Here is a 20,856-nt window from a genome sequence, read left to right on the forward strand (position 1 = left end):
TAAAGACAGACAAACAGGCTGCAACCCTGATGAGTGAATACACAGGATATGGGCCATCTCCAGGATGAAAGAGACTTTCTGGCCACACTGGGTTGTGTGCCAGACGTAAAGGCACCGTGAATCCTTATTTAGGAGGAAGGTATGTGACCTATGTGCCTACAACACATACAGGCATGGCCGCCAGGGACACACCCAGAGATCGGTGTGGTAGCACCTGATTGGACTCTTATCAATCAGGGTGATCAAGTCCTGATCGATTGATTGGCAATGGCCAAAAAAAGGCGTGAAACCAAACAGGGTATAAAGGATGCTGCACAACCACGAATTGCTCTCTCTCTCTGATCCCACGAATGAGCTACAACAATGGTGAACATCACCAGCAAGAGGAGAGCCACCACACCCGAGAAGGAAGAAAGAGAGACTACAGCCAGAATGTCAGACCAGAGCAAAGGACCAAACTACACAGACAACTACCAAGACCAGCACACAGATAAAGGCCAGTATCTGTTTGGGTATTTGTCAGTCACACACAGTTAAGTCAAGGTCTTGTACTTGAATTCTAGTATTTTCTGTAAGATAACTTATTGTTGGTCAGGTGGGTGATTATTGATTGTGTGGGTTTAAATAAATATTGTTTGTACTAATAAGACGTCTACTCAAAGTTATTTGTCCACCGTATAAGGGTTAAAACAGGCTGATTTTTACAACACATTTGACTGAGTGTAGCATCAAGAAGCCTTAATATTAAAGTCAATGGGAATCTGAGGAAAACGCCATTGCTTGGAGTCATACCTGACAAAACAGAAGATGATTTTAGGGTCTTGAAGGCCAATTATCTCAGTTCCAGAAGTTCTTCAGAGTGGTGTTCTCGGCTCAACCATGTTTGGTTGCTTCAGCAAAGACCTTCCTTTCGTCATACTGTTAGAAGTAATGATGTCTGTTGATGGTTTCACAATATTCAGTAGCATTTATAACTTCATAAAACAGTTTTCCACGTTTTATAGAAACCCTACAGTACAGGAAGAGCCCATTCAGCCCATCGAGTCTGCACCAACCACAATCCCACCTAGGTCCCACCCCCATATCCCTGCATATTTACCCATTAATCCCTCAAACCTACGCATCTCAGGACACTAAGGGCAATTTTTAGCATGGCCAATCAATGTAACCCACACATCCTCGGACTGTGGGAGAAAGCCGGAGCACCCGGAGGAAACCCATGAGACACAAGGAGAATGTGCAAACTCCACACAGACAGTGACCCAAGCTAGGAATCGAACCCAGGTCCCTGGAGCTGTGAAGCAGCAGTGCTAACCACTGTGCTACCGTGCTGCCCTATTTAGTGAAACTTAGATTATATTCAGCTTGGACTGATGAATGGTAAGGAGTCATGCCATACAACTGACAGGCAATAATGATCTGTAACAAAAAAAATATAACCACTCTCCATCTTGATGCAAGATGGTGCCAAAGCATGACGACTTCTTGCAAGCTTGCCCAGCATACTTTCTAATTCTTTTACTCTCATTCTGTACTCCTAAATCATTATTCTAATTGTTTTCTATGACTGTAATACTGCATTCTTTGCTTTGTCTGCATAGCGTGCAAGACACAACACTTTTCATTGTATTTTGTATATTCACTGTACATGAGACAATAATAAATCAAATCAAATCCTGAGATACACAAATAACCAGAAATGTAATTGGATCAACCACTCAGTGTGGCTACAAGAACTAGCCAGAGGCTGGGTATTCTACGTACAGCAAGTTACTCCCTTTTTTATTGCCCAAAGCCTGTCAACCATTTACTGGGCACAAGTCAAAAATGAGATCAAATACTATACTGGATGAATGTAGCTTCAACAACACTTGGGAAGCTTCATGTTATTCTAATATGACATGTTTATGTGTAAGCATACTCCATCACTAACACACAATAGCAGTATTTTGTACCAGCTACAAGATGCATTGCAGCAATTCACCAAAGCTTCTTTCACCGCATATTTCAAACCTGTGACTACTATCACCTGAAAGAGTGAGAACAGGGAAACAGTGCGAAAGTCCCTTCCAAGTCACACACCATACTAATTTGGAAATACATCAATATTTGGGCTTGCCAGCTGCGCTCATATGCCGCGAATGAATAAAACAAATTATGTGTGGTCGTGCAGTAGTGGTTTCATTTAAATTTTGGACAGTTTTATCATTCAGGCATGCTGCTCTACCTGTATCACTGGGAAGTACCTGCCACATTCTGCGGGCACTAGGACCCAGCGGGGATGAGGTCTCCGCCTCCTCTGTGAAGGTGACTGTCATGGCTGCCGCTGTTGCTTTGAGAGTTTCGCGGCTGAACAGCAAATTCCTGCCGGGTCTAGCAGCCCGTTTCCGGCCCCCCGCACTCCCAGCCACAGCCGCTGTCGGTACTGCCACTACCCGGGCTGGGGAAAAAGTAACACACACAGGGCAGGTAAAACAGCACGGGGCGGAATGGAGGTCTCGGTTGGGGGCTGATGTGACGGGGAGGGGGATGGCAGGGGCAGGGGGGGGAGGGGGTGGGCAGGGGCAGGGGGGAGGGGGTGGGCGGGGGCAGGGGGGAGGGGGATGGCGGGGGCAGGGGGGAGGGGGATGGCAGGGGAGGAGGGGGTTGGCGGGGGGAGGGGGAGAGGGATGACGGGGGCGGGAGGCGGACGGGGAGGGGGAGGAGGACGGGGGAATGGCGGTCGGAGGGAGGGGGTGGTGGGTGGAGGGAGGGATACGGGGAGGGGGTGGCGGGGGGATGGGGAGGGTGGGATGGGGACGTGGGTGGCGGGGTGTGGGGGATGGGAGTGGCAGGGGGAGGGGGATGGCAGGGTGCGGGGGAGGGGGATGGCAGGGGAGGGGAATGGCAGGGTGCGGGGGAGGGGGATGGCAGGGTGCGGGGGAGGGGGATGGCAGGGGGAGGGGGATGGCAGGGTGCGGGGGAGGGGGATGGCAGGGTGTGGGGGAGGGGGATTGCAGGGTGGCAGGATGTGGGGGGGGTGGCAGGGTGCGGGGGAGGTGGAGGGTGGTGGCAGGGTGCAGTGGTGGCGGGGTGCGGGGGGGGTGGCAGGGTGCGGGGTAGGTGGAGGGGGGTGGCAGGGTGCGGGGGAGGTGGAGGGGGGTGGCAGGGTGCGGGGGAGGTGGAGGGGGTGGTAGGGTGCGGGGGAGGTGGAGGGGGTGGCAGGGTGCGGGGGAGGTGGAGGTGGAGGGGGGTGGCGGGGGAGGGGGAGGTGGAGGGGGTGGCAGGGGGAAGGGGAGGTGGAGGGGGTGGTAGGGTGCGGGGGAGGTGGAGGGGGTGGCAGGGTGCGGGGGAGGTGGGGGTGGCGGGGGAGGTGGAGGGGGTGGCAGGGGGAGGGGGGTGGCGGGTGAGGGGGAGGGGGAGGGGGGTTGCGGGGGAGGTGGAGGGGGGTGGCAGGGTGCGGGGAGGGGGAGGGGATGGCAGGGGGAAGGTAGGGTTGGGGGTGTCGGGGGGAGAGGTATGAGGGGCAGCGGGTAGGTGGTGTGGGGAGGGAGAGGTGTGAAGGGGGGAAGGGCACGGGGTGTAGGGGGAAGAGGTGTGAGGGGCAGACATCAAATTCTTCACTTTTTAAAAGCGCATTGATATACTAGATAGATTTTAGGCTGGTAATCAAGATCTTTCCCAATCACTCTGTTTGCTATATATTCCAGCTGCTGGTGAGAGTTCACTCCAATGCTTTTCATCAAGGAGTTACCAATCTAGAACTACAGAAAAGAATTGGAAAATATGAAAGTTTTATTGTTTTGCAACGTATAGCTTTGTAATCTAACTAAAATCTGCTATTTTTCTTCTTAAAACTACATTATATTACTAATTAAACCTTATTTGTAGATTCAGGGAGAAGTACAGCCATTATTATAGGTAATACGAGTCAATTTTTAAAAAAAGCATCCTCAGAATTTATAAAGAATGTCAGTTGAAATGTATTTCAAAGCTATAGGCTGATGAAATGTCCAACGTAACTATGGAAGTAGCACCTGATGCACAGATCTAAATGATCTCACAACTACTAATTGATGAGATCAAAGCTTTAAAGTCCTGTCACACCCAGTCACAAATGATGATGAATAATTTAAGCAACTAACCAGAGTAAGAGGCTCCACAAATGTTCTCATTCTCAATGTTGTGGGAGCCTAGCCTGTCAATGAAAGATAAAAGACTGAGGTATTTGCAGCTATCACCAGTTAGAAGATGATCCATCCTGAGGAGCACAACATCACAGATGTCAGACTTCAACCATAAACCTTGGTCTAGCAGCAACTGTGAAGAGAAAAACAGATTTAATGTTCTTGACTCAAATATGAGTTCTTCAGCTGCTGGATTTGCTCTTCATTTCCAGCAGCTTCTGTTTTTATCTCAGATTTCCAGCACACACAGTACTTTGTTTTAATATCAGTCTTCAGTTAATTTGATTCACTCTATCTGAGATCAAGAAATGGCTGAAGGCTGTGGGCCATGGTAACAGCCTGACAGCAGTACCCCAGACTTTGCTGTGTAACCCACTGTACGGCACTGGAGCAGTCAAGCTGCTCCAGCACTTCTGCAACATTGCCATTTGCTACACAATGTGAAAATTTGTCTTGCCAGAGATACTCACATTACATGAACGAACTTAAAAGAAACTGTAAGAATAGATCTTTGTTGCCCAACCTGGTAGCCTCAAGCCACATGTGGCTAACTGGGAATCCAAATGTAGATAATTGCATTTCTGAGTAATAATTGGATATTATCAGATCACCAGTACACTTTTTATATTAATTCATTGAATATGAGTGCCATTGACAAGGCCAGTATTTATTGCCCACTCCTAATTGACTTTAACTGAATTACTTGCTGGTTCATTTTAAAGAGTAGTTAAGAGGCAATCGCATTTGTGGGTCTGAAACCAAATGTAGGCCAGACTGAGTAATGATGGCAGGTTGCCTTCCCTAAAAGACATTCATCACAACATTGGGTTTTCATGACAACCTGGCAGTTACATGGTCACCATATTGGCAGCAGCTTTTTATGCCAGATTTTGTTTTTAGTTCTGTAAATTTAAATTCATCAGCTGCTGTCGTGGGGTTTGAACTTATCTCTGGATCACTTTCCAGGCGTCTGGATTACTAGGCCAGTAATATAAGCACAGCGCTATTGTTTCCTCATTGTACTAGGAAATGGAGCACTTTTTTCATTTCTGGAAAAATGTTTGAGGATTGAGCACTTTCAAGACAGATATACAATGTATCAGATGTAGAGTAAAAACAAATGTGATTTTGGTGACAACAATTCAAATACAGTTTTAGAGAATCAGTGCTGCTTTGCTATTCCAGTGTGACCACCTTCATTTTTCACACTAGCCATACATGTAGCTGCTCTGAGTTAGATTGTCAGTTTACATGTTTGCAATGTTGATCCATGCAGACTGTGACCTGAGAGCACCTCAGCTCATTTCATGGTCAGACCCTTGCTGATTCACGTTTGTTCAGAAATCTGGATTACGTTCAAGCCCAATTCCTAAGGTTGAAAGAGCAGTGTTGTAGCTCATTGCACTACCCAGTCTCTGAGCCCCCAAACCTAATTAAATTCTAAAATTCCAAATCTGTTACTGAAATGCATCTCATACCCAAAGGCGATGTTTAGTAGAAAAGCCAAGTTTACACAAACAGTGTCCCATTGGATTTTTAGTGGAATCCTATTGCACGGACAAATTACTTTTGGGGAAAAGAAACACCTGTACATATTTCCAGATACTTTCCTTAATAGGTACACTTGCTGACATGAATTACTTATTTAAGGTTTCCAGTAATTTAATATATACCGATACCTCCCAGCATATAATGGTCTAAAAGCTTCATTAAGGGCATTGCCCTTCTCCCTTAATGTGTGAATGTGTGAAGAATTACAACAATACCTTCATTTCACTTTACTTATTGCATGTTTTGCAAGCTAGGAATGGTGTGGCGTTTCTGCTACCTTGAGAATTTCTGAAATATAATGTGAGGTGCTGTTATTGCACTATCTCTGCACATTATGCTGCTATGGAACTTATGCATATTTTAAAACTTCCAGCATGTTTGAATGGAAAATTAATTTGGAAATGATGTCATTCATGGTCATCATTTAAATTTTATATCCACTTTGAAAACATGAATTTAATATATGTTGCTTTTCTGCAAACTTGTAGTTAGTCAAAATGAATAGAAAAAATTAGTTTGTTGCAAGACTCACTATATTTTCAAAAATTATTCCCCAGAATGTGAATGATGCTGGCAAAGCTGCCTTTATTAGTTATCCTTTATTGCCTCTCTTACGTTCTCATTAGGCTGAACCACGGCAGTCCTTGTGTAATGGTGCCCCCACATTATGTGAGATAGGGAATTCCAGGATTTTAACTGTGATGAAGGAATGAACATAACATAAGAACATAAGAAATAGGAGCAGGAGTAGGCCATCTAGCCCTTCGAGTCTGCCCCGCCATTCAATAAGATCATGGCTGATCTGTCGTGTCTCAGTTCCACATTCCCGCCCTCTCCCCATAACCCTTAATCCCCTTGCTTATCAAAAACCCATCAACCCGCGTCTTAAAAATATTTAGCGAGGTAGCCTCCACCACTTCAACGGGCAGAGAATTCCAGAGATTCACCACCCTTTGAGTGAAGAAGTTCCTCCTCAACTCCGTTCTAAACCGCCCCCCCCTTTATCTTGAGGCTGTGCCCCCTAGTCCTACTGCCCTTTCTGAGCGGGAAGAGTCTCTCCACCTCTATCCTATCCATCCCATTCATCATCTTATATGTCTCAATGAGATCTCCCCTCATTCTTCTAAACTCTAACGAGTACAAGCCTAGTTTATTCAGCCTCTCCTCATAGCTCAACCCCCTTAACTCCGGCATCAGCCTAGTAAACCTCCTCTGCACTCCTTCCAAGGCCAAAATATCCTTGCGTAAGTACGGCGACCAAAACCGCACACAGTACTCCAGCTGCGGCCTCACCAATGCCCTATACAGCCGCAGCAAAACCTCCCTACTTTTATATTCAATCCCCCTCGCTATGAAGGCCAGCATCCCATTAGCCTTCCTGACCACCTGCTGCACCTGCAGGTTGGGTTTTTGCGACTCGTGCACAAGGACCCCGAGGTCCCTCTGCACCGTCGCCTGCTGCAGTTTTTCGCCACGTAAGTAATAGTCCTTCCTACCATTATTCCTACCAAAGTGGACCACCTCGCATTTGCCAACATTAAATTCCATTTGCCAGTTCCTGGCCCATTCGCCCAGCCTATCTAGATCCTTCTGCAGACTCTCCACACCCTCCGCGCAATTTGCCGTTCCACCAATCTTGGTGTCATCAGCAAATTTCGACACCATACACTCGGTTCCCTCCTCCAGATCATCTATATAAATGGTAAATAGCTGAGGCCCTAGCACCGATCCCTGGGGCACTCCACTAGTCACCAACCGCCAATCCGAATAGCACCCGTTGACCCCCACTCTCTGCCTCCTATTTGACAACCAATCCTCTATCCACGCTAACACCCTACCCCCAACTCCATGCCCCCTTACCTTCTGCAATAACCTCTTGTGAGGTACCTTGTCAAACGCCTTCTTAAAATCAAGAAAGACTACATCCGCCGGCTCTCCTCTATCCACCACCCTAGACACATCCTCATAGAACTCCAATAAATTTGTCAGACACGACTTCCCCTTAACGAAACCGTGCTGCGTCTGCTCTATCAAGTAATTCCCCTCAAGATGCCTCGCTATTTCCTCCTTGATGACGGATTCTAACATTCTACCTACAACAGACGTTAAACTAACCGGCCCATAATTCCCTGCCTTTTGCCTGGCACCCTTCTTAAACAACAGCGTACATCAGAATAGTATATACTTAGAGTAGAAATAGGGGCTGATGCTTCTCCCATGGCATTGTTACTGCATAATGCTAGAAATCATGGCATTTATGGAGTTGCTGTTTATTAAGCTTAGTGAGCTGCTGCAATACATCCTGTAAATAGTCCATCCTACAGCCACTGTGTTAGAGAGGCAAAAAGTGGATCTTGAATCTACGGACACAGCTAAAATGAATTGTTTTGTTTGGGATGCTGAAGAGTTTCTGTAGTGTTGTATGGCTATTCCCATCAGGGAAAGTGTTAAGTATTCCATCAGTTTTGAGAATTGAGCCTTGCAGATTGTGGAGAGGTATTGAGATGTGAATAGGTAACTACTCACTACAGAATATTAACTTGCTGTGTTATGACCACAGTGTTGATGGATCTGGTCCAGTTAGGCTTCTGATTAGTAGGATTCCCAGGATATTGATAGAGCATCTGTGATAGAGTGCTGGTTGGATTTTTTCTTCAGGATGGTCATTGCTTGACACTTATATGGAGCACATATTTGTTACCAGTTGTTAGCGCAAGCTTTAATGTTATTCATATACAGCTGTCAGCTGGAATGATTGACTTTATCATTGGAGTTGTAAATGAAGCTGAATACTCTGGATTCATCAGCATTTGGCACCATTCCTGACATGACGATCAAGGACAGATTGGCTGCCATGATTGTCTATGAAATCATGGCTATACTTCAAAAGTGGGGCTGACACATCAGAAATTGACTCGTTATATCAAACAATAACAAGAACATAGCAAATTTCAGCTAGATTCTAATATTTTGCTCCACATGTTTCAAACAATAAAAGCTCCATAGATTTAAGTTATCTTCTGTAACTTGACTGATAAGTCTTTGATTGAAAGCATTATTTGGGGCTGAACTCCCATCAGCTATTGGCATGTATAACAGCAGCAAGGTAGAAAATTACAGAAGAATCACCACTGCCAACCTGATTAATTGGCACACAAGGTAGATTTGTTTTTAAACAGGTATCTTAACTAATTTATCTGATCAATATAAATGAATTATGGCTTTGTTTCACTTGTTGCCATTTCTCCCCTTAGCTTGAAATTTTGCTGCATTTGCTCCAGTGGTGCTTCTGAACCCAAGACAGTGACAGCCTTGGCTCAATTACTCTCGCCAACCTAAACCTCAAATTAAACCTCAAAGCACCTTGAACATTCACTATTGGCACACAGTATAGCAACGTAGACTACTATCAAGCCGTCTTTGGTCGCATCTTCCAAACCCATGACCTACCATTTAGAAGCACGAGGGCAGCAGATACATGGGAATACCACCAACAATGAGTTCCCGGACAAGTCATAAGCTGTACAGACTTGGAACTATATCACCATTCCCTCATTGGCACTGGTCAGAATCCTAGAATTCCCTCCCTAACTCTTATGAGTTTACCTACACCACATGGTGTTGAAGAAGGTGGCTCACCACCATCTTAGGCACAATTAGGGATAAGAACATAAGAAGTAGGAGCAGGAATAGGCCATCTAGCCCTTCGACCCTGCCCCGCCATTCAATAAGATCATGGCTGATCTGAAGTGGCTCAGTTCCACTTTCCCGCTTTCTCCCCATAACACTTAATTCCCTTGTCTACCAAAAACCTATCTACCCGTGTCTTAAATATATTTAGTGAGGTAGCCTCCACCACTTCAACGGGCAGAGAATTCCAGAGAAATTGGATGGGCAGTAGAGGCTGGCCTTGCCAGCAATGCTCAAATCCTGTGAATAAATAAAAGCAGGGATGTGCATGAGATCAGAATTAGACGCATGCACAAGACCCCAGAGACTGGGACTGGAAGAGGTTTCAGAGGGGAAACAATGGAAGGATTTGAAAACCAGAATGAAAATTTTAAAATTGAGGCATAGCTGGGCTAGGAGCCAATGTAAGTCTGTGAGCACAGATGTGATGAGTGAATGGAACTTAGCGCAAGTTAGGATATAGAATGCAGAGTTTTGAATGAGCCCAAGTTTATGGAAGATGTGAGGTTGACAAGGTGTCTGTTGAAATAGTCAAATTTCAAGGTAACAAAGACATGAATAAGGATTTCAGCTGCAGGTGAGCCAAGGTAGGGCAGAATTGAGCTACATCATAGAGCTGAAAGAAGACAGTCTTGGTGATGGAATAGATATGAGGTTGGAGGTTCCTCTTGATCAAATGTGACATCAAGTTTCAAAATGATCTGGTTCAGCCTCAGGCAGTTGCCAGAAAGAGAAATGGAGTGGATGGTTAGAAAATGGAGTTTGTGATGGCCTCTTCATGTTTGAACACACTGGTTGATTCTTTGAATTCTTCAAACCGTTTAATTTTTGCCACTGAGCAGCTTGCAGTCTCAATCTTACACTGTTTACTCTTCAGTTCCCCATTAAGACTCCAATATGCATAGGTTTGCTGAAATACAATCTGGCTGAGAGAATTTTACTGAGATTTATATAGTATTAAATGATGTAGATAAGATGATTCCAAAGCATTACTCTAGAAGCCATCACAAGGCAGTTGTTACCCACAAGTGTACAAAGCATAGACGAGATTGGACAAAGTCAGGAGGAACAATGTGTCTTGTCACCGTCATAAGACAATGTACATTTCTATTGTCAAAAAAAAACCTTTTGAGTAATGTTGTGCAAGGTGCAAAGTTTGGAGATATATTTTACATAGAATATGTAGAAAGTATGAATGGACATATTATGAAGTGTTATGTCCATATTTGGATTTGAAATCTTAATTTCAAATGTGATTGTTTCCTAAAGTAAAGTTTGGTTATTATTATATTCCAGATTGCTTAAATTTTTGCTAAAATTGAGTAAATAAACTGAAAATATACCTTGGCTCAATCTAAATTTATCATAGATGTTTAGTATGAGTATGGTCTATAGCGTATGTTTGAATCATCTTTAAATGTACATGCGCTTAAGTTGTGAAACATAATGCAAATATTGACATAGTCTGCCTTACTTCCACACAAGGTAGCACGGTAGCACAGTGGTTAGCACTGCTGCCTCACAACACCAGGACCCGGATTCAATTCCGGCCTCAAGTGACTCTGTGTGGAATTTGCATGTTCTTTCTGTGTCTGAATGGGTTTTCTCCAGTGCTCCAGTTTCCTGCCACACTCCAAAGATGTGCGGGTTAGGCTGATTGGCTACGCTAATTTGCCCCTTAATGTCAAGGGAATTAGCAGGGTAAATGTGTGGGGTTACAGGGATAGGACAGGACCTGGGTGGGATTGTTGTCGGTGCAGGCTTGATGGGCCTAAGGGCCTCTTTCTGCACTGTAAGGATTTATGAAGACATAATGAGGCTTTTAAAATTTTAACCATAGCTGTTAATGCTGAATAACATGATGCATTTGTGAAGTGCTTTTAGGGGAAAAAATACAATTTTGTTGTGCTTTCATTTTCTTTAAATTACCTCATGTTTGCAAAGTGATGAATAGAAGTCTCCTCCCTAGAATTCAGAAGACATCTGTCTCTGACTCCACAAACTTACATAGTAGGTTAATCCATATGTTTATCATCTTTTGTGTAAAGACATTTTTCTAACATCTGCTTTAAATGTATGTCCTTGTGTTGTACTGCCCCGAATAAGCTTGAAATAATGTCTTGGAATCATCTTATCTATATCATTTCATACTGTATAAATCTCAGTAAAATTCCCTCAGACAGATTCTATCTGAGTCCATCCCTTTGCATTTCTATATTAAATATTATACCATGAGATTTAAGAAGAAAACCTTTAATTACTTTTTTTTCAAAATAATTAATGAGTTGGAGGGCGAGAGAAGGTTTCAGTGTTGGGGGATGGTGGTGGAGAAAGGATGACACTTATTATATTTTCCAGAAACCTCTAAGCATTTCACACAAAATCGGTTACTTTGAAGTGTAGTGCCATATGTATTGAAACATAGCAACTATTTTTTATGACAGGATTTTACAAACAGCAATTGGATAAATAACCAATTAGTTTGTTATTATGTGGAAATAATTGAACTTGAGGAAGAAATGCTGTCTCTAATTAATGTGGAAATATTTGGTGCTGATTGAAGACGGAAAAAAAATTGAATGTTCAAAATCACTGAGAAAATTTCTTCCTTTTTTTCTACAAAGAGCAAAATACTTAAATCTTTGTTCCAGTCTTCTATATTAGCATGTATTACAGGATCATCCCTGAGTTATAGGTAAATGTGTAAGTAGTTTCTGCTGTAGATGTGCATTGGTGCTCTTCAAGAGGCAGTACAGTGTAAATCTTCTGTATACTCTCCTCACAAACATTATTTTAGGCAGCCAGTTCTTTGGCCCCGGCTTTATTTCTATTCAGCCCTAATAAAGACTATATTAAAACTTGAAGAGATGAACTTCAACAGAGATTCTGCTAAGATGAGATTCAGGCTGCTGGGACACATGAACATAACTGATATTTTAACAATTTTCTCAAATACTATTTTAAGATAGGGCCAAACAACCTCAGCTCTGATTCTTGAGCCCTTGCATAATATTATATAATATTTACAATACTGAAATAGGCTATTCAACCCAACAGGTCCATCCCATTTTTACTGTTCCACATGAGCTGCTTCCAGTTCCTCCTTCATTTAACCCCATTTACTATTCCTATCTCCCTGTGTCCTCTAGCTTCTCTTGAAATATATTTATCTTAACTCCTTGCAAAAATTTACAAATGTCAAATCTGAATCAAAAAATGCTATATGCTGTGAATTAAACCTTTGATACTTTATCTTATACTATTTGTTATTTTTATCAATACTATTTAATGTACTGATGCAAAAGATTACAAATACTACCATTTTATTATTCACCTCATTTTCTGATGAAAGGTTATATCTATCTGATCTATTGACTTGTCTGTTTTCTCCAGATGTTGAATATTTCCAGCATTTTCCAGTTTGTGTTCAAGGTTTAAAGCCTTCCTTCCAATCATAATTGTAGACTGTATGAATCCGAGTATTTGTAATTTTGGATATTATACTAACCAAATTAACATTTATTACAGTCCCCTCCCTCAGAATAGTATGTGTTATATGTTAAAGTTAGTGAAGACCAATATAATTAAATTTGGACTTGGTGCTTATAATTTAAAAAAAAATCACTTTTTCTTTTGTTCCAGGTTTATGATGAGCATGATTACAGACGGGTCAGGTTTGTTGGTCGACAGAAAGAAGTAAGTTTTCCAAGGATCTAGTGATATTTGAATGGCTTTGCATATTTCTGTCTTCCTAATTCTGCATGTTTTCAGCACGCACACTACAATATGGACAGTACTAATATTATACTAAGGGTGGAATTTACCTGTTCTGTCTGTCATGGAAATTGTAGTGGGCGGGACACGGGTCATGTGAAGGTCTGGTGATGTTGGGTGGGATTTTCAGGCCTTTGAGTGCGTGCAGTCAGAAAATCTCACCCTAAATATCAGAACTAGCTTTAGGACAAGAACACAATTTTATCAAAAATTCTTCCACTGTCACCCTTATTTTAATTCTATTCACCTCTTTCCCTGTGCTATTTCAATTTTTATCTTTAATTTAACTTTTTCTACTTGGCCAGAGAAGTGCTTTAAAACAGTTTTAAGTTATAATAAACTTGCTTTAAAATTCAATTGTTTAACTGGTTAATTTGGTCCCATGATGCACCCAGGTCAATTTTTGATGCAATTACAGAATTAAAAATAGGAGTGGGCTGTGAGATGGGTATAATCATCAGCAAACCCTGCAGCTTGGCAATGATTAGATATATTTATTTTCTAATATTTAAAGAATTGAGGTAGATGTTAGAATGCAACTGAAAGGGGGTATCTTGTAATGTTTAAATATTTCAATGTGATGAACTATAATGTGATTTGGCCTTGTGTGTTTCTGCTATTCGTTTTTAAGTTCTTTTTAACATCTTAAACAGCAATTAACAGCAAGTACTATGCTACTTCTACTATGCCACAATATTAATGTACTATATTAATATTGATTGAGAATTATTTGCTAACTTTAATGATTCAAAAAACTGAAATACTTTTGATTTCATTGTAGCATCAGTCGAGGAATATTCATTACATAGTCTACTTCATCACATGGAAAATACTTATCTCCCAGAATTCTTCAGGGAATGTATATATCAAGTATAACCCTGAAATCTATTGATAGAAATGTCACTTTGGCGCTTTTGTATTTTGTACCTGGTGCATGACTCAGCTAGACTTATGAACATTGTTTATTATGCCTCTGTCTTCCACCATCACTGCTGGATAAATTTCTCAAATACTCTCTTTGCTTGCATACTCATCAGCTCTGCTCTTGACCAATTTCAATTGTTTCCTGCGCCCATTAAATCAAATTTACGATCCTGTTGTTCATTTTCAAATTCCTTCAAGGCATCTTCGTAATCAAATCTTGCAGTCACATCTTCTGTCCCTGTTGCTGGTACAATTTTGGTAACACCCTACTTCACACACACACACACCCCAACCCCCACACACCAACTGCTTTGCCTTTTTGCCTTGCTCTATCTCTTCTTGCCTTTAAAAATCTGGGCCACTTAAATTCCTCTTTTCTTGCTTGTTTTTCCTCTTCTGGTGAAACAGTTTAATGGGTTAAACGGAAGGCAAATAGAATGTTGCCCTTTATTTCAAAGGGAATGGAGAACAAAATAAGGAAGTCTTGCTAAAACTATATAAGGCACTAGATAGCCCACACCTGGAATCCCTGAACTGTTTCATCCCCTTAGATGAACTGGCATTCAAGGCTGTCCAGAGAAGGTTCACTAGGTTGGCCCAGGTATGGAAGGATTTTTTTTTTGAGGGAAGGTTGAGTAGCTTGGGCCTGTACTGCTTGGAATTTAGAAGAATGAGAGGCAACCCTTTTGAGACATGTAGGATTCTCAGCAGGCTTGACAGGAGATGCTGAATGGCTGTTTCCTTTTGTGGGAGAGTCTAGGACCGGTGGGCATAATCGCACAGTAGGGGGTCACCCATTTAAGACAGAGATAAGGGGGAATGTCTTCTCTGAAAGTAGTGAATCTGTGGAATTCTTCTCTGCAAAATAGTGGTTTGAATATTATTTTCATCTATTTTGTATAGATAATTAAAGATGAGAAGTGGGCGACGTGGTGGCACAGTGGTTAGCACTGCTGCCTCACAGCACCAGGGATCCAGATTCAATTTTGGCCCTGGATCACTATGGGTTTGGATTTTGCATGTTTTCCCCGTGTCTGTGTGGGTTTCCTGTGGGTGTTCTGGTTTCCTCCCACAGTTCAAAGATGTGCTGGTTAGGTTGATTGGCCATGCTAAATTGACCCTTGTGTCATGGGGATTAGAAGGATAAATATATGGGGTTATGGGAATGGGACCTGGGTGGGATTGTGGATGGTGCAGATTCGATGGGCCTAATGGCATCTTTCTGCACTATAGGGATTGTATTGTGTCCTACCACTTAGCAGCAATAAAAAACAATAAAAATGATGGAATTAGACCATAAGACGTTGGTGAAGTAGGAAATTTGAGCCGTAGAGGCTAGGTCATTGGGTATGACCAAGGCTGAGCTAGACAGACTTTTAATCAATAAGAGAATCAAGAAGGGTAGTGAGGATAAGGTGGGAAATTGGAGTTGAGGATTAACATATCAGATATAATAATTGTGACAAATCATGTCATGATCTAATTGAATGGCAGAGTTTTCATACACTGTGGCAGCTGTCTTGTCGTGAACCAGCTTTTGCTGCCTATGACTGATTTAAGGACCTACAACTATTGAGTTCAGGGCATTACAACCGTCAGAGTCTGAATTTGTGAAATATTGGCAAGCTAGTAAAGTACAAGTATTGCAAAGTGATGTGCTATTTCTACTTGATGCTGTTGTTGATTCTTTACATGGTGATCTGGGACTTTGGCGATTTTATCTATTGAAATGAATTGATTATTATTGAACGAGAAATGGTAACAGGTGACATATTGATAATCATGATCACCTTCAACTGAATCCATGTTTCAGCTAATTAATTGAATAGGGTGGATTTCAACTGTATTGATCCACCTCAGCAATTGTCTTCATGGAGGGATGTGAACCAGTTTTGTTTTAATTAAGGTCCCCACGACAGATTTTGTATCCAATGGCTTAGCTGTAGCCAACAGGTGTCAGATAGGTGATCAGTTTCTTGATAGGATTCATGATTGGTATCATACGTCTTTACAGTCAGAAGTGGTACCTGGACTTTTCTGTTTCTTTTGCAAATAACTACTTATTCTGACTACCCCAGTTCAATCCACATCATAAAAATTTGCAAGACATAAGACTGAAAACAATACAAAACATTTTGAGTTGCATTAAATTCTGGAATTACTCTGGTAAAATCCCAGCATCACAATGCATGCTCAGTTAATGTTGCTTTGGTTAGTGCAAATAGATCTCAAATCTCTGTAAATTTCTTGGGGTCTGTTAAAGACCAACAAGTTTAACAGCAGGTTAAAGTCCAACAGGTTTATTTGGTAGCACGAGTTTTCAGAGCACTGCTCCTTCATCAGGTGAGTGTAGGATTTGTTTCACAAATAGGGCATATGTAGACACAAACTCAATTACAAGATAATGTTTGGAATGTGAGTCTTAACAGATAATCAAGTCTTTACAGGTGCAGACAATGCAAGTGGAAAGAGGGTTAAACACAGGTTAAAGAGGTGTGAATTGTATCAACCCAGGACAGTTAGTGAGATTTTGCAAGCCCAAGCAAGTCATGAGGGTTACACATAGTGTAACATGAACCCAAGATCCCAGTTGAGGCCATCCTCGTATGTGCGGAACTCGGCTATCAGTTTCTGCTCGGCGATTTTGCGTTGCAATGTGTCTTGAAGGCTGCCTTGGGGAACGCTTACCTGAAGATCAAAAGCTGAATGCCCTTGTCTGCTGAAGTGTTCCCTGACAAGAAGGAAACACTCCTGCCTACTGATTGTCAATCGGTGTCCATTCATCTGTTGTTGTAGCGTTTGCATGGTCTCGCCAATGTACCATGCCTCGACATCCTTTTCTGCAACGTATGAGGTCGACAATGTTGGCCGAATCACAAGAGGACTTGCAAAACCTCATTAACTGTCCTGGCTTGAGACAATTTGCACCTCTTTTACCTGTGCCTAACTCTCTCTCCACTCACATTGTCTGCACCTGTAAAGCCTTGATTACCTGTTAAGACTCGCAGTCTAACCATTATCTTGTAATTAAATTTGTGTCTAGATATGCCCTGTTTGTGAAACAAATCCTGCACTCACCTGATGAAGAAGCTCTGAAAGCTTGTGCTATCAAATAAACCTGTTGGACTTTTAAACTGGTGTTGTGAGACTACCTGCTGTGCAAATCTTTAGTAATTTTCTCATCTTTCAAACCTATGAAGCACTTATGTTGTTCAAAGAAACTCAATTATTTAGAATCGTACTCTGAATGATGTTCTTATGCGCTTGCTGCACTTGTTCGTACCAAAAACTTAGAAGCCACGTTATTGGAGCTAACATTTATCATTTGAATTGTTCACCCTTCATCACTAATTCTTAAACAGCCTAATTCATCTGATCAATATTCTTCATAATTGTCTAACATTTAATTCAATGTCTTCAGGCCTTCTCTGCTCCAATAGGAATACTACCATTCTCCTTGCAATTACAGTTTCCCACCCCCAGCTTAAGTTGGGTGAAAATACGCTTTTAATGTTCTTCCAATAATGGGGTGTCCAAAATGTTTCATTTTGCTAAATATGGAATAACTTCTGTGGTGTATGCATCTATGATAGCACTTTCCTGTTTTTATATGTATTCATATTTCTGAAGTTAAGATGTTGTTTGCTTTTTCCCTGGGTTCATTCACCCAGTAATCAGATTTCCAGAAAAATGTTTTTGTTTCTCCCTTGGGACTCTGTTCCACATCCTTCAAAAGCTTGGCATTGAGTGTGCAGTCCCTTTCTTCTTTTTCATGCAAAAATGGGTAGCCTCACTTTTCTCCATTCTAACTGTTTCTGCCACCTGTTTGTTCATTCTGCTAGCTTGACTATGTCCTGCTGCAGTATTTTGTATTTTGCCTTGGTGCATGCTAAAGCCACTTTTTACTAACCAAAAGTGAGGCTACCCATTTTTGCATGAAAAAGAAGAAAGGGACTGCACACTCAATGCCAAGCTTTTGAAGGATGTGGAACAGAGTCCCAAGGGAGAAACAAAAACGTTTTTCTGGAAATCTGATTACTGGGTGAATGAACCCAGGGAAAAAACAAACAACATTTCAATGTTGCACTCTCTTAGTGCTCTCACCAACTTTTGACCTACTCAAAGCTGTTTAGATGGGGAAAGTTTTTGCTATTAACACCCAGCTCACGAGTTTGTGATGTGAAACAATATTGGGAATTCAGTCACTGAGGCGGCATGGTGGTTAGCACTGCTGCCTCAGAGCGCCAGGGACCTGGGCTTAATTCCGGCCTTGGGTAACTTGTGGAGTTTGCACGTTTTCCCTGTGTGCGCGTAGGTTTCTTCTGGGTGCTCCAGTTTCCTCCCACCGTCCAGAAATGTGTGGGTTAGATTGGCCATGCTAAATTAACCCTAATGTCAGGGGGATTAGCAGGGTAAATATGAGGGGTTACCAGGATAGGGCCAGGGTGGGATTGTGGTCAGTGCAGACTTGATGGGCCAAATGGCCTCCTTTTGCACGATATTGATTCTATGAGATCAGCATACCTAATTCATAACATGCATAGTTTTCTATTTATTAAAACTGGGGTTGATTTAGCTCAGTTGGCTGGACAGCTGGTTAGTGATGCAGAATAATGCCTATAGCATGAGTTCAATTCTTGCACCAGTTGAGGTCTGCCTTCTCAACCTTGCTCCTCGTCTGAGGTGTGATGCAAGCCAGTGCTCCCACTCAAAGGGAGAGCAACCTGTGATCGTCTGGGACTTTGGTGATTTTAACTAGTAAACTATGTCCTCCTGCCTTTTCAAAAATCTGCACCAAGTTCAAAATCAGCAACTTTACCCATACCTTTATTTGAAATGATGTTCTTGATTTGACCTTAGATAATAGTACTATTGGGTTACTAGTAATTTTCCCAAAGCACATGCACAAACATATTACGTTACAAATGAGTACTTTCTTTGTGAATTCTAACGAAATTTTGATATTTGTTCTGCTCAAAGTGTCAAACCTTGTGCTTTTCCAACTTTATTTTGGTAGGTAAATGAAAGCTTTGCCATTGATTTAGTAGCTGAGGAGCCAGTAACTGAGGTATCAGATAGAGTGGTTTCATGTGATGGTGGTGGAGGAGCCCTTGGACATCCTAAAGTGTACATAAACTTGGTATGTATTTGGCTGCAATATGTGTTCTATAAATGTTTATGCTGGAAAGTTGGAATCAGTCATACATTTTCCTGACATTTAGATTTTGAGTATTAAGTCATGCGCATTATTGTGTGTTGCACTTGGCAAGAATGTGTTTGGCTTGCATTGGTGCAAATACTTTTAATTCTGGAACAGTAAGATTTTACCTGATTTCACAGGTACATTCCTTGTTGAAATGTTAAAAATACACTATGCTTATGATCTTTTAAAAACCTATTTAGTATTAATGAATAATTGTATGGGATAAAACTGGCCAATCACATAATGCTATTTCAGGGCAATCAGTGTTCTCTGGGAGTGTCCCATGATCTCTGTTTTTTCTAAAATAGAAAATGGAGCAAGCTGAGACTTGGAAAATATTTATTGCTGAGTATAGAATAATATTGGTAAATATTAAAATGAAAAGCTGAATAATGTAAAATTGGCTTGTTCGATACTATAATCTTATTTAATGTTCTGTATAATTATAATTGTATAATTTTTCTTAGAAACTTATTTCAGCCAGCTTGGAATAGAATATGTTTTTAGTGGAATGACACAAAAAAAGGTTAATTCTTATGGCTACACATCAATTTTTACCTGAAGAGATTAGGAAGAAGCACTTCTACAAAAAGTAGTCAAAATCTGGGGTTCTCCACCCTAAAAGACTTTGGATGTTGGAACATTTGGAAATGTTAAGGCTGAGATTGCTGGATTTTTGATAGGCAAGGGTTTTGAGGGGTATGAAACAAAGTCAGATAAATAGAGTTGTGGTACAGATCAGATACGATCAAACTGAATAGAAAAGTAAACATTCAGAGCTGAATGACCTCCTGATCTTGTGATCCTATACTTGCCGTGAAATAAAACAGTGTGACCTATATCCTACACTGTCATGTCTCTTCAGGTCACTTTGATATCAAATAACATGTGGACCCATTATATTATGCTGCAACATAGTTAGATTCTGGATAAAATGAGCACACTTCTAAATATAATGCTGCATATAAAGTGAATATTTGTTCCATGACATTTAGTAAATCAAATCTCAAGTTAAATATTTTGAGTACTGTCCAAATTTAGAACAATACCTTGACTTTTTTTCTTTCTTTATTAGGACAAAGAAACAAAAGTTGGAACATGTGGTTATTGTGGACTCCGTTTTAAGCAGATACACCATTGAGAGGAACCATTTGGAATCTTCTCATTCACTTTACAAAGGCTTTGTATAGACTTCAACTGTGGAAGCTACAACAATAAATCAATTGATGAGCTCTGCATATCTGTTGTTGTGCTTAGAGTGAAAACTGTATGACTGGTATGAAAGCATGAAAATAGACAGTGTGACCAACTGTCCAGATTATATTTTGAAGTGGTCATCCCATGTCATGGGTTGGTCGAGGCAGGGATGGGCCTTGTCCTGTATTTTTGTGTTGGATTTTTGTGCACGTGTCAACTCAAATCTACTTGTGTGCACCATGATTTCCTCTAGGTTGCTTCCTTCCACAGTTTCTCTTTTAGCTCAAAACCTTTGCCCTGAACATTGTTTGACGTGTGGGTTGACACAGGAAAGGGACCTTAATGAACGGC

General features: G+C 41.6%; 1 protein-coding gene across 1 annotated transcript; it reads left to right on the forward strand.

Moving 5' to 3' along the window:
- The first annotated feature begins 2,157 nt into the window (after positions 1 to 2,157).
- On the forward strand, positions 2,158 to 20,546 carry ndufs6 (NADH:ubiquinone oxidoreductase subunit S6). Its single transcript, XM_080201345.1, has 4 exons — positions 2,158 to 2,469; positions 13,050 to 13,103; positions 19,123 to 19,245; positions 20,384 to 20,546. Exons 1-4 carry the CDS (start codon positions 2,158 to 2,160, stop codon positions 20,447 to 20,449), a joined length of 555 nt encoding a protein of 184 aa, XP_080057471.1. The 3' UTR covers positions 20,450 to 20,546.
- Positions 20,547 to 20,856: the final 310 nt, after the last annotated feature.

Source organism: Carcharhinus amblyrhynchos, chromosome 2 (assembly GCF_965287045.1).
Source record: "Carcharhinus amblyrhynchos chromosome 2, sCarAmb.v2.hapA, whole genome shotgun sequence".
Classification (NCBI taxonomy): domain Eukaryota; kingdom Metazoa; phylum Chordata; class Chondrichthyes; order Carcharhiniformes; family Carcharhinidae; genus Carcharhinus; species Carcharhinus amblyrhynchos.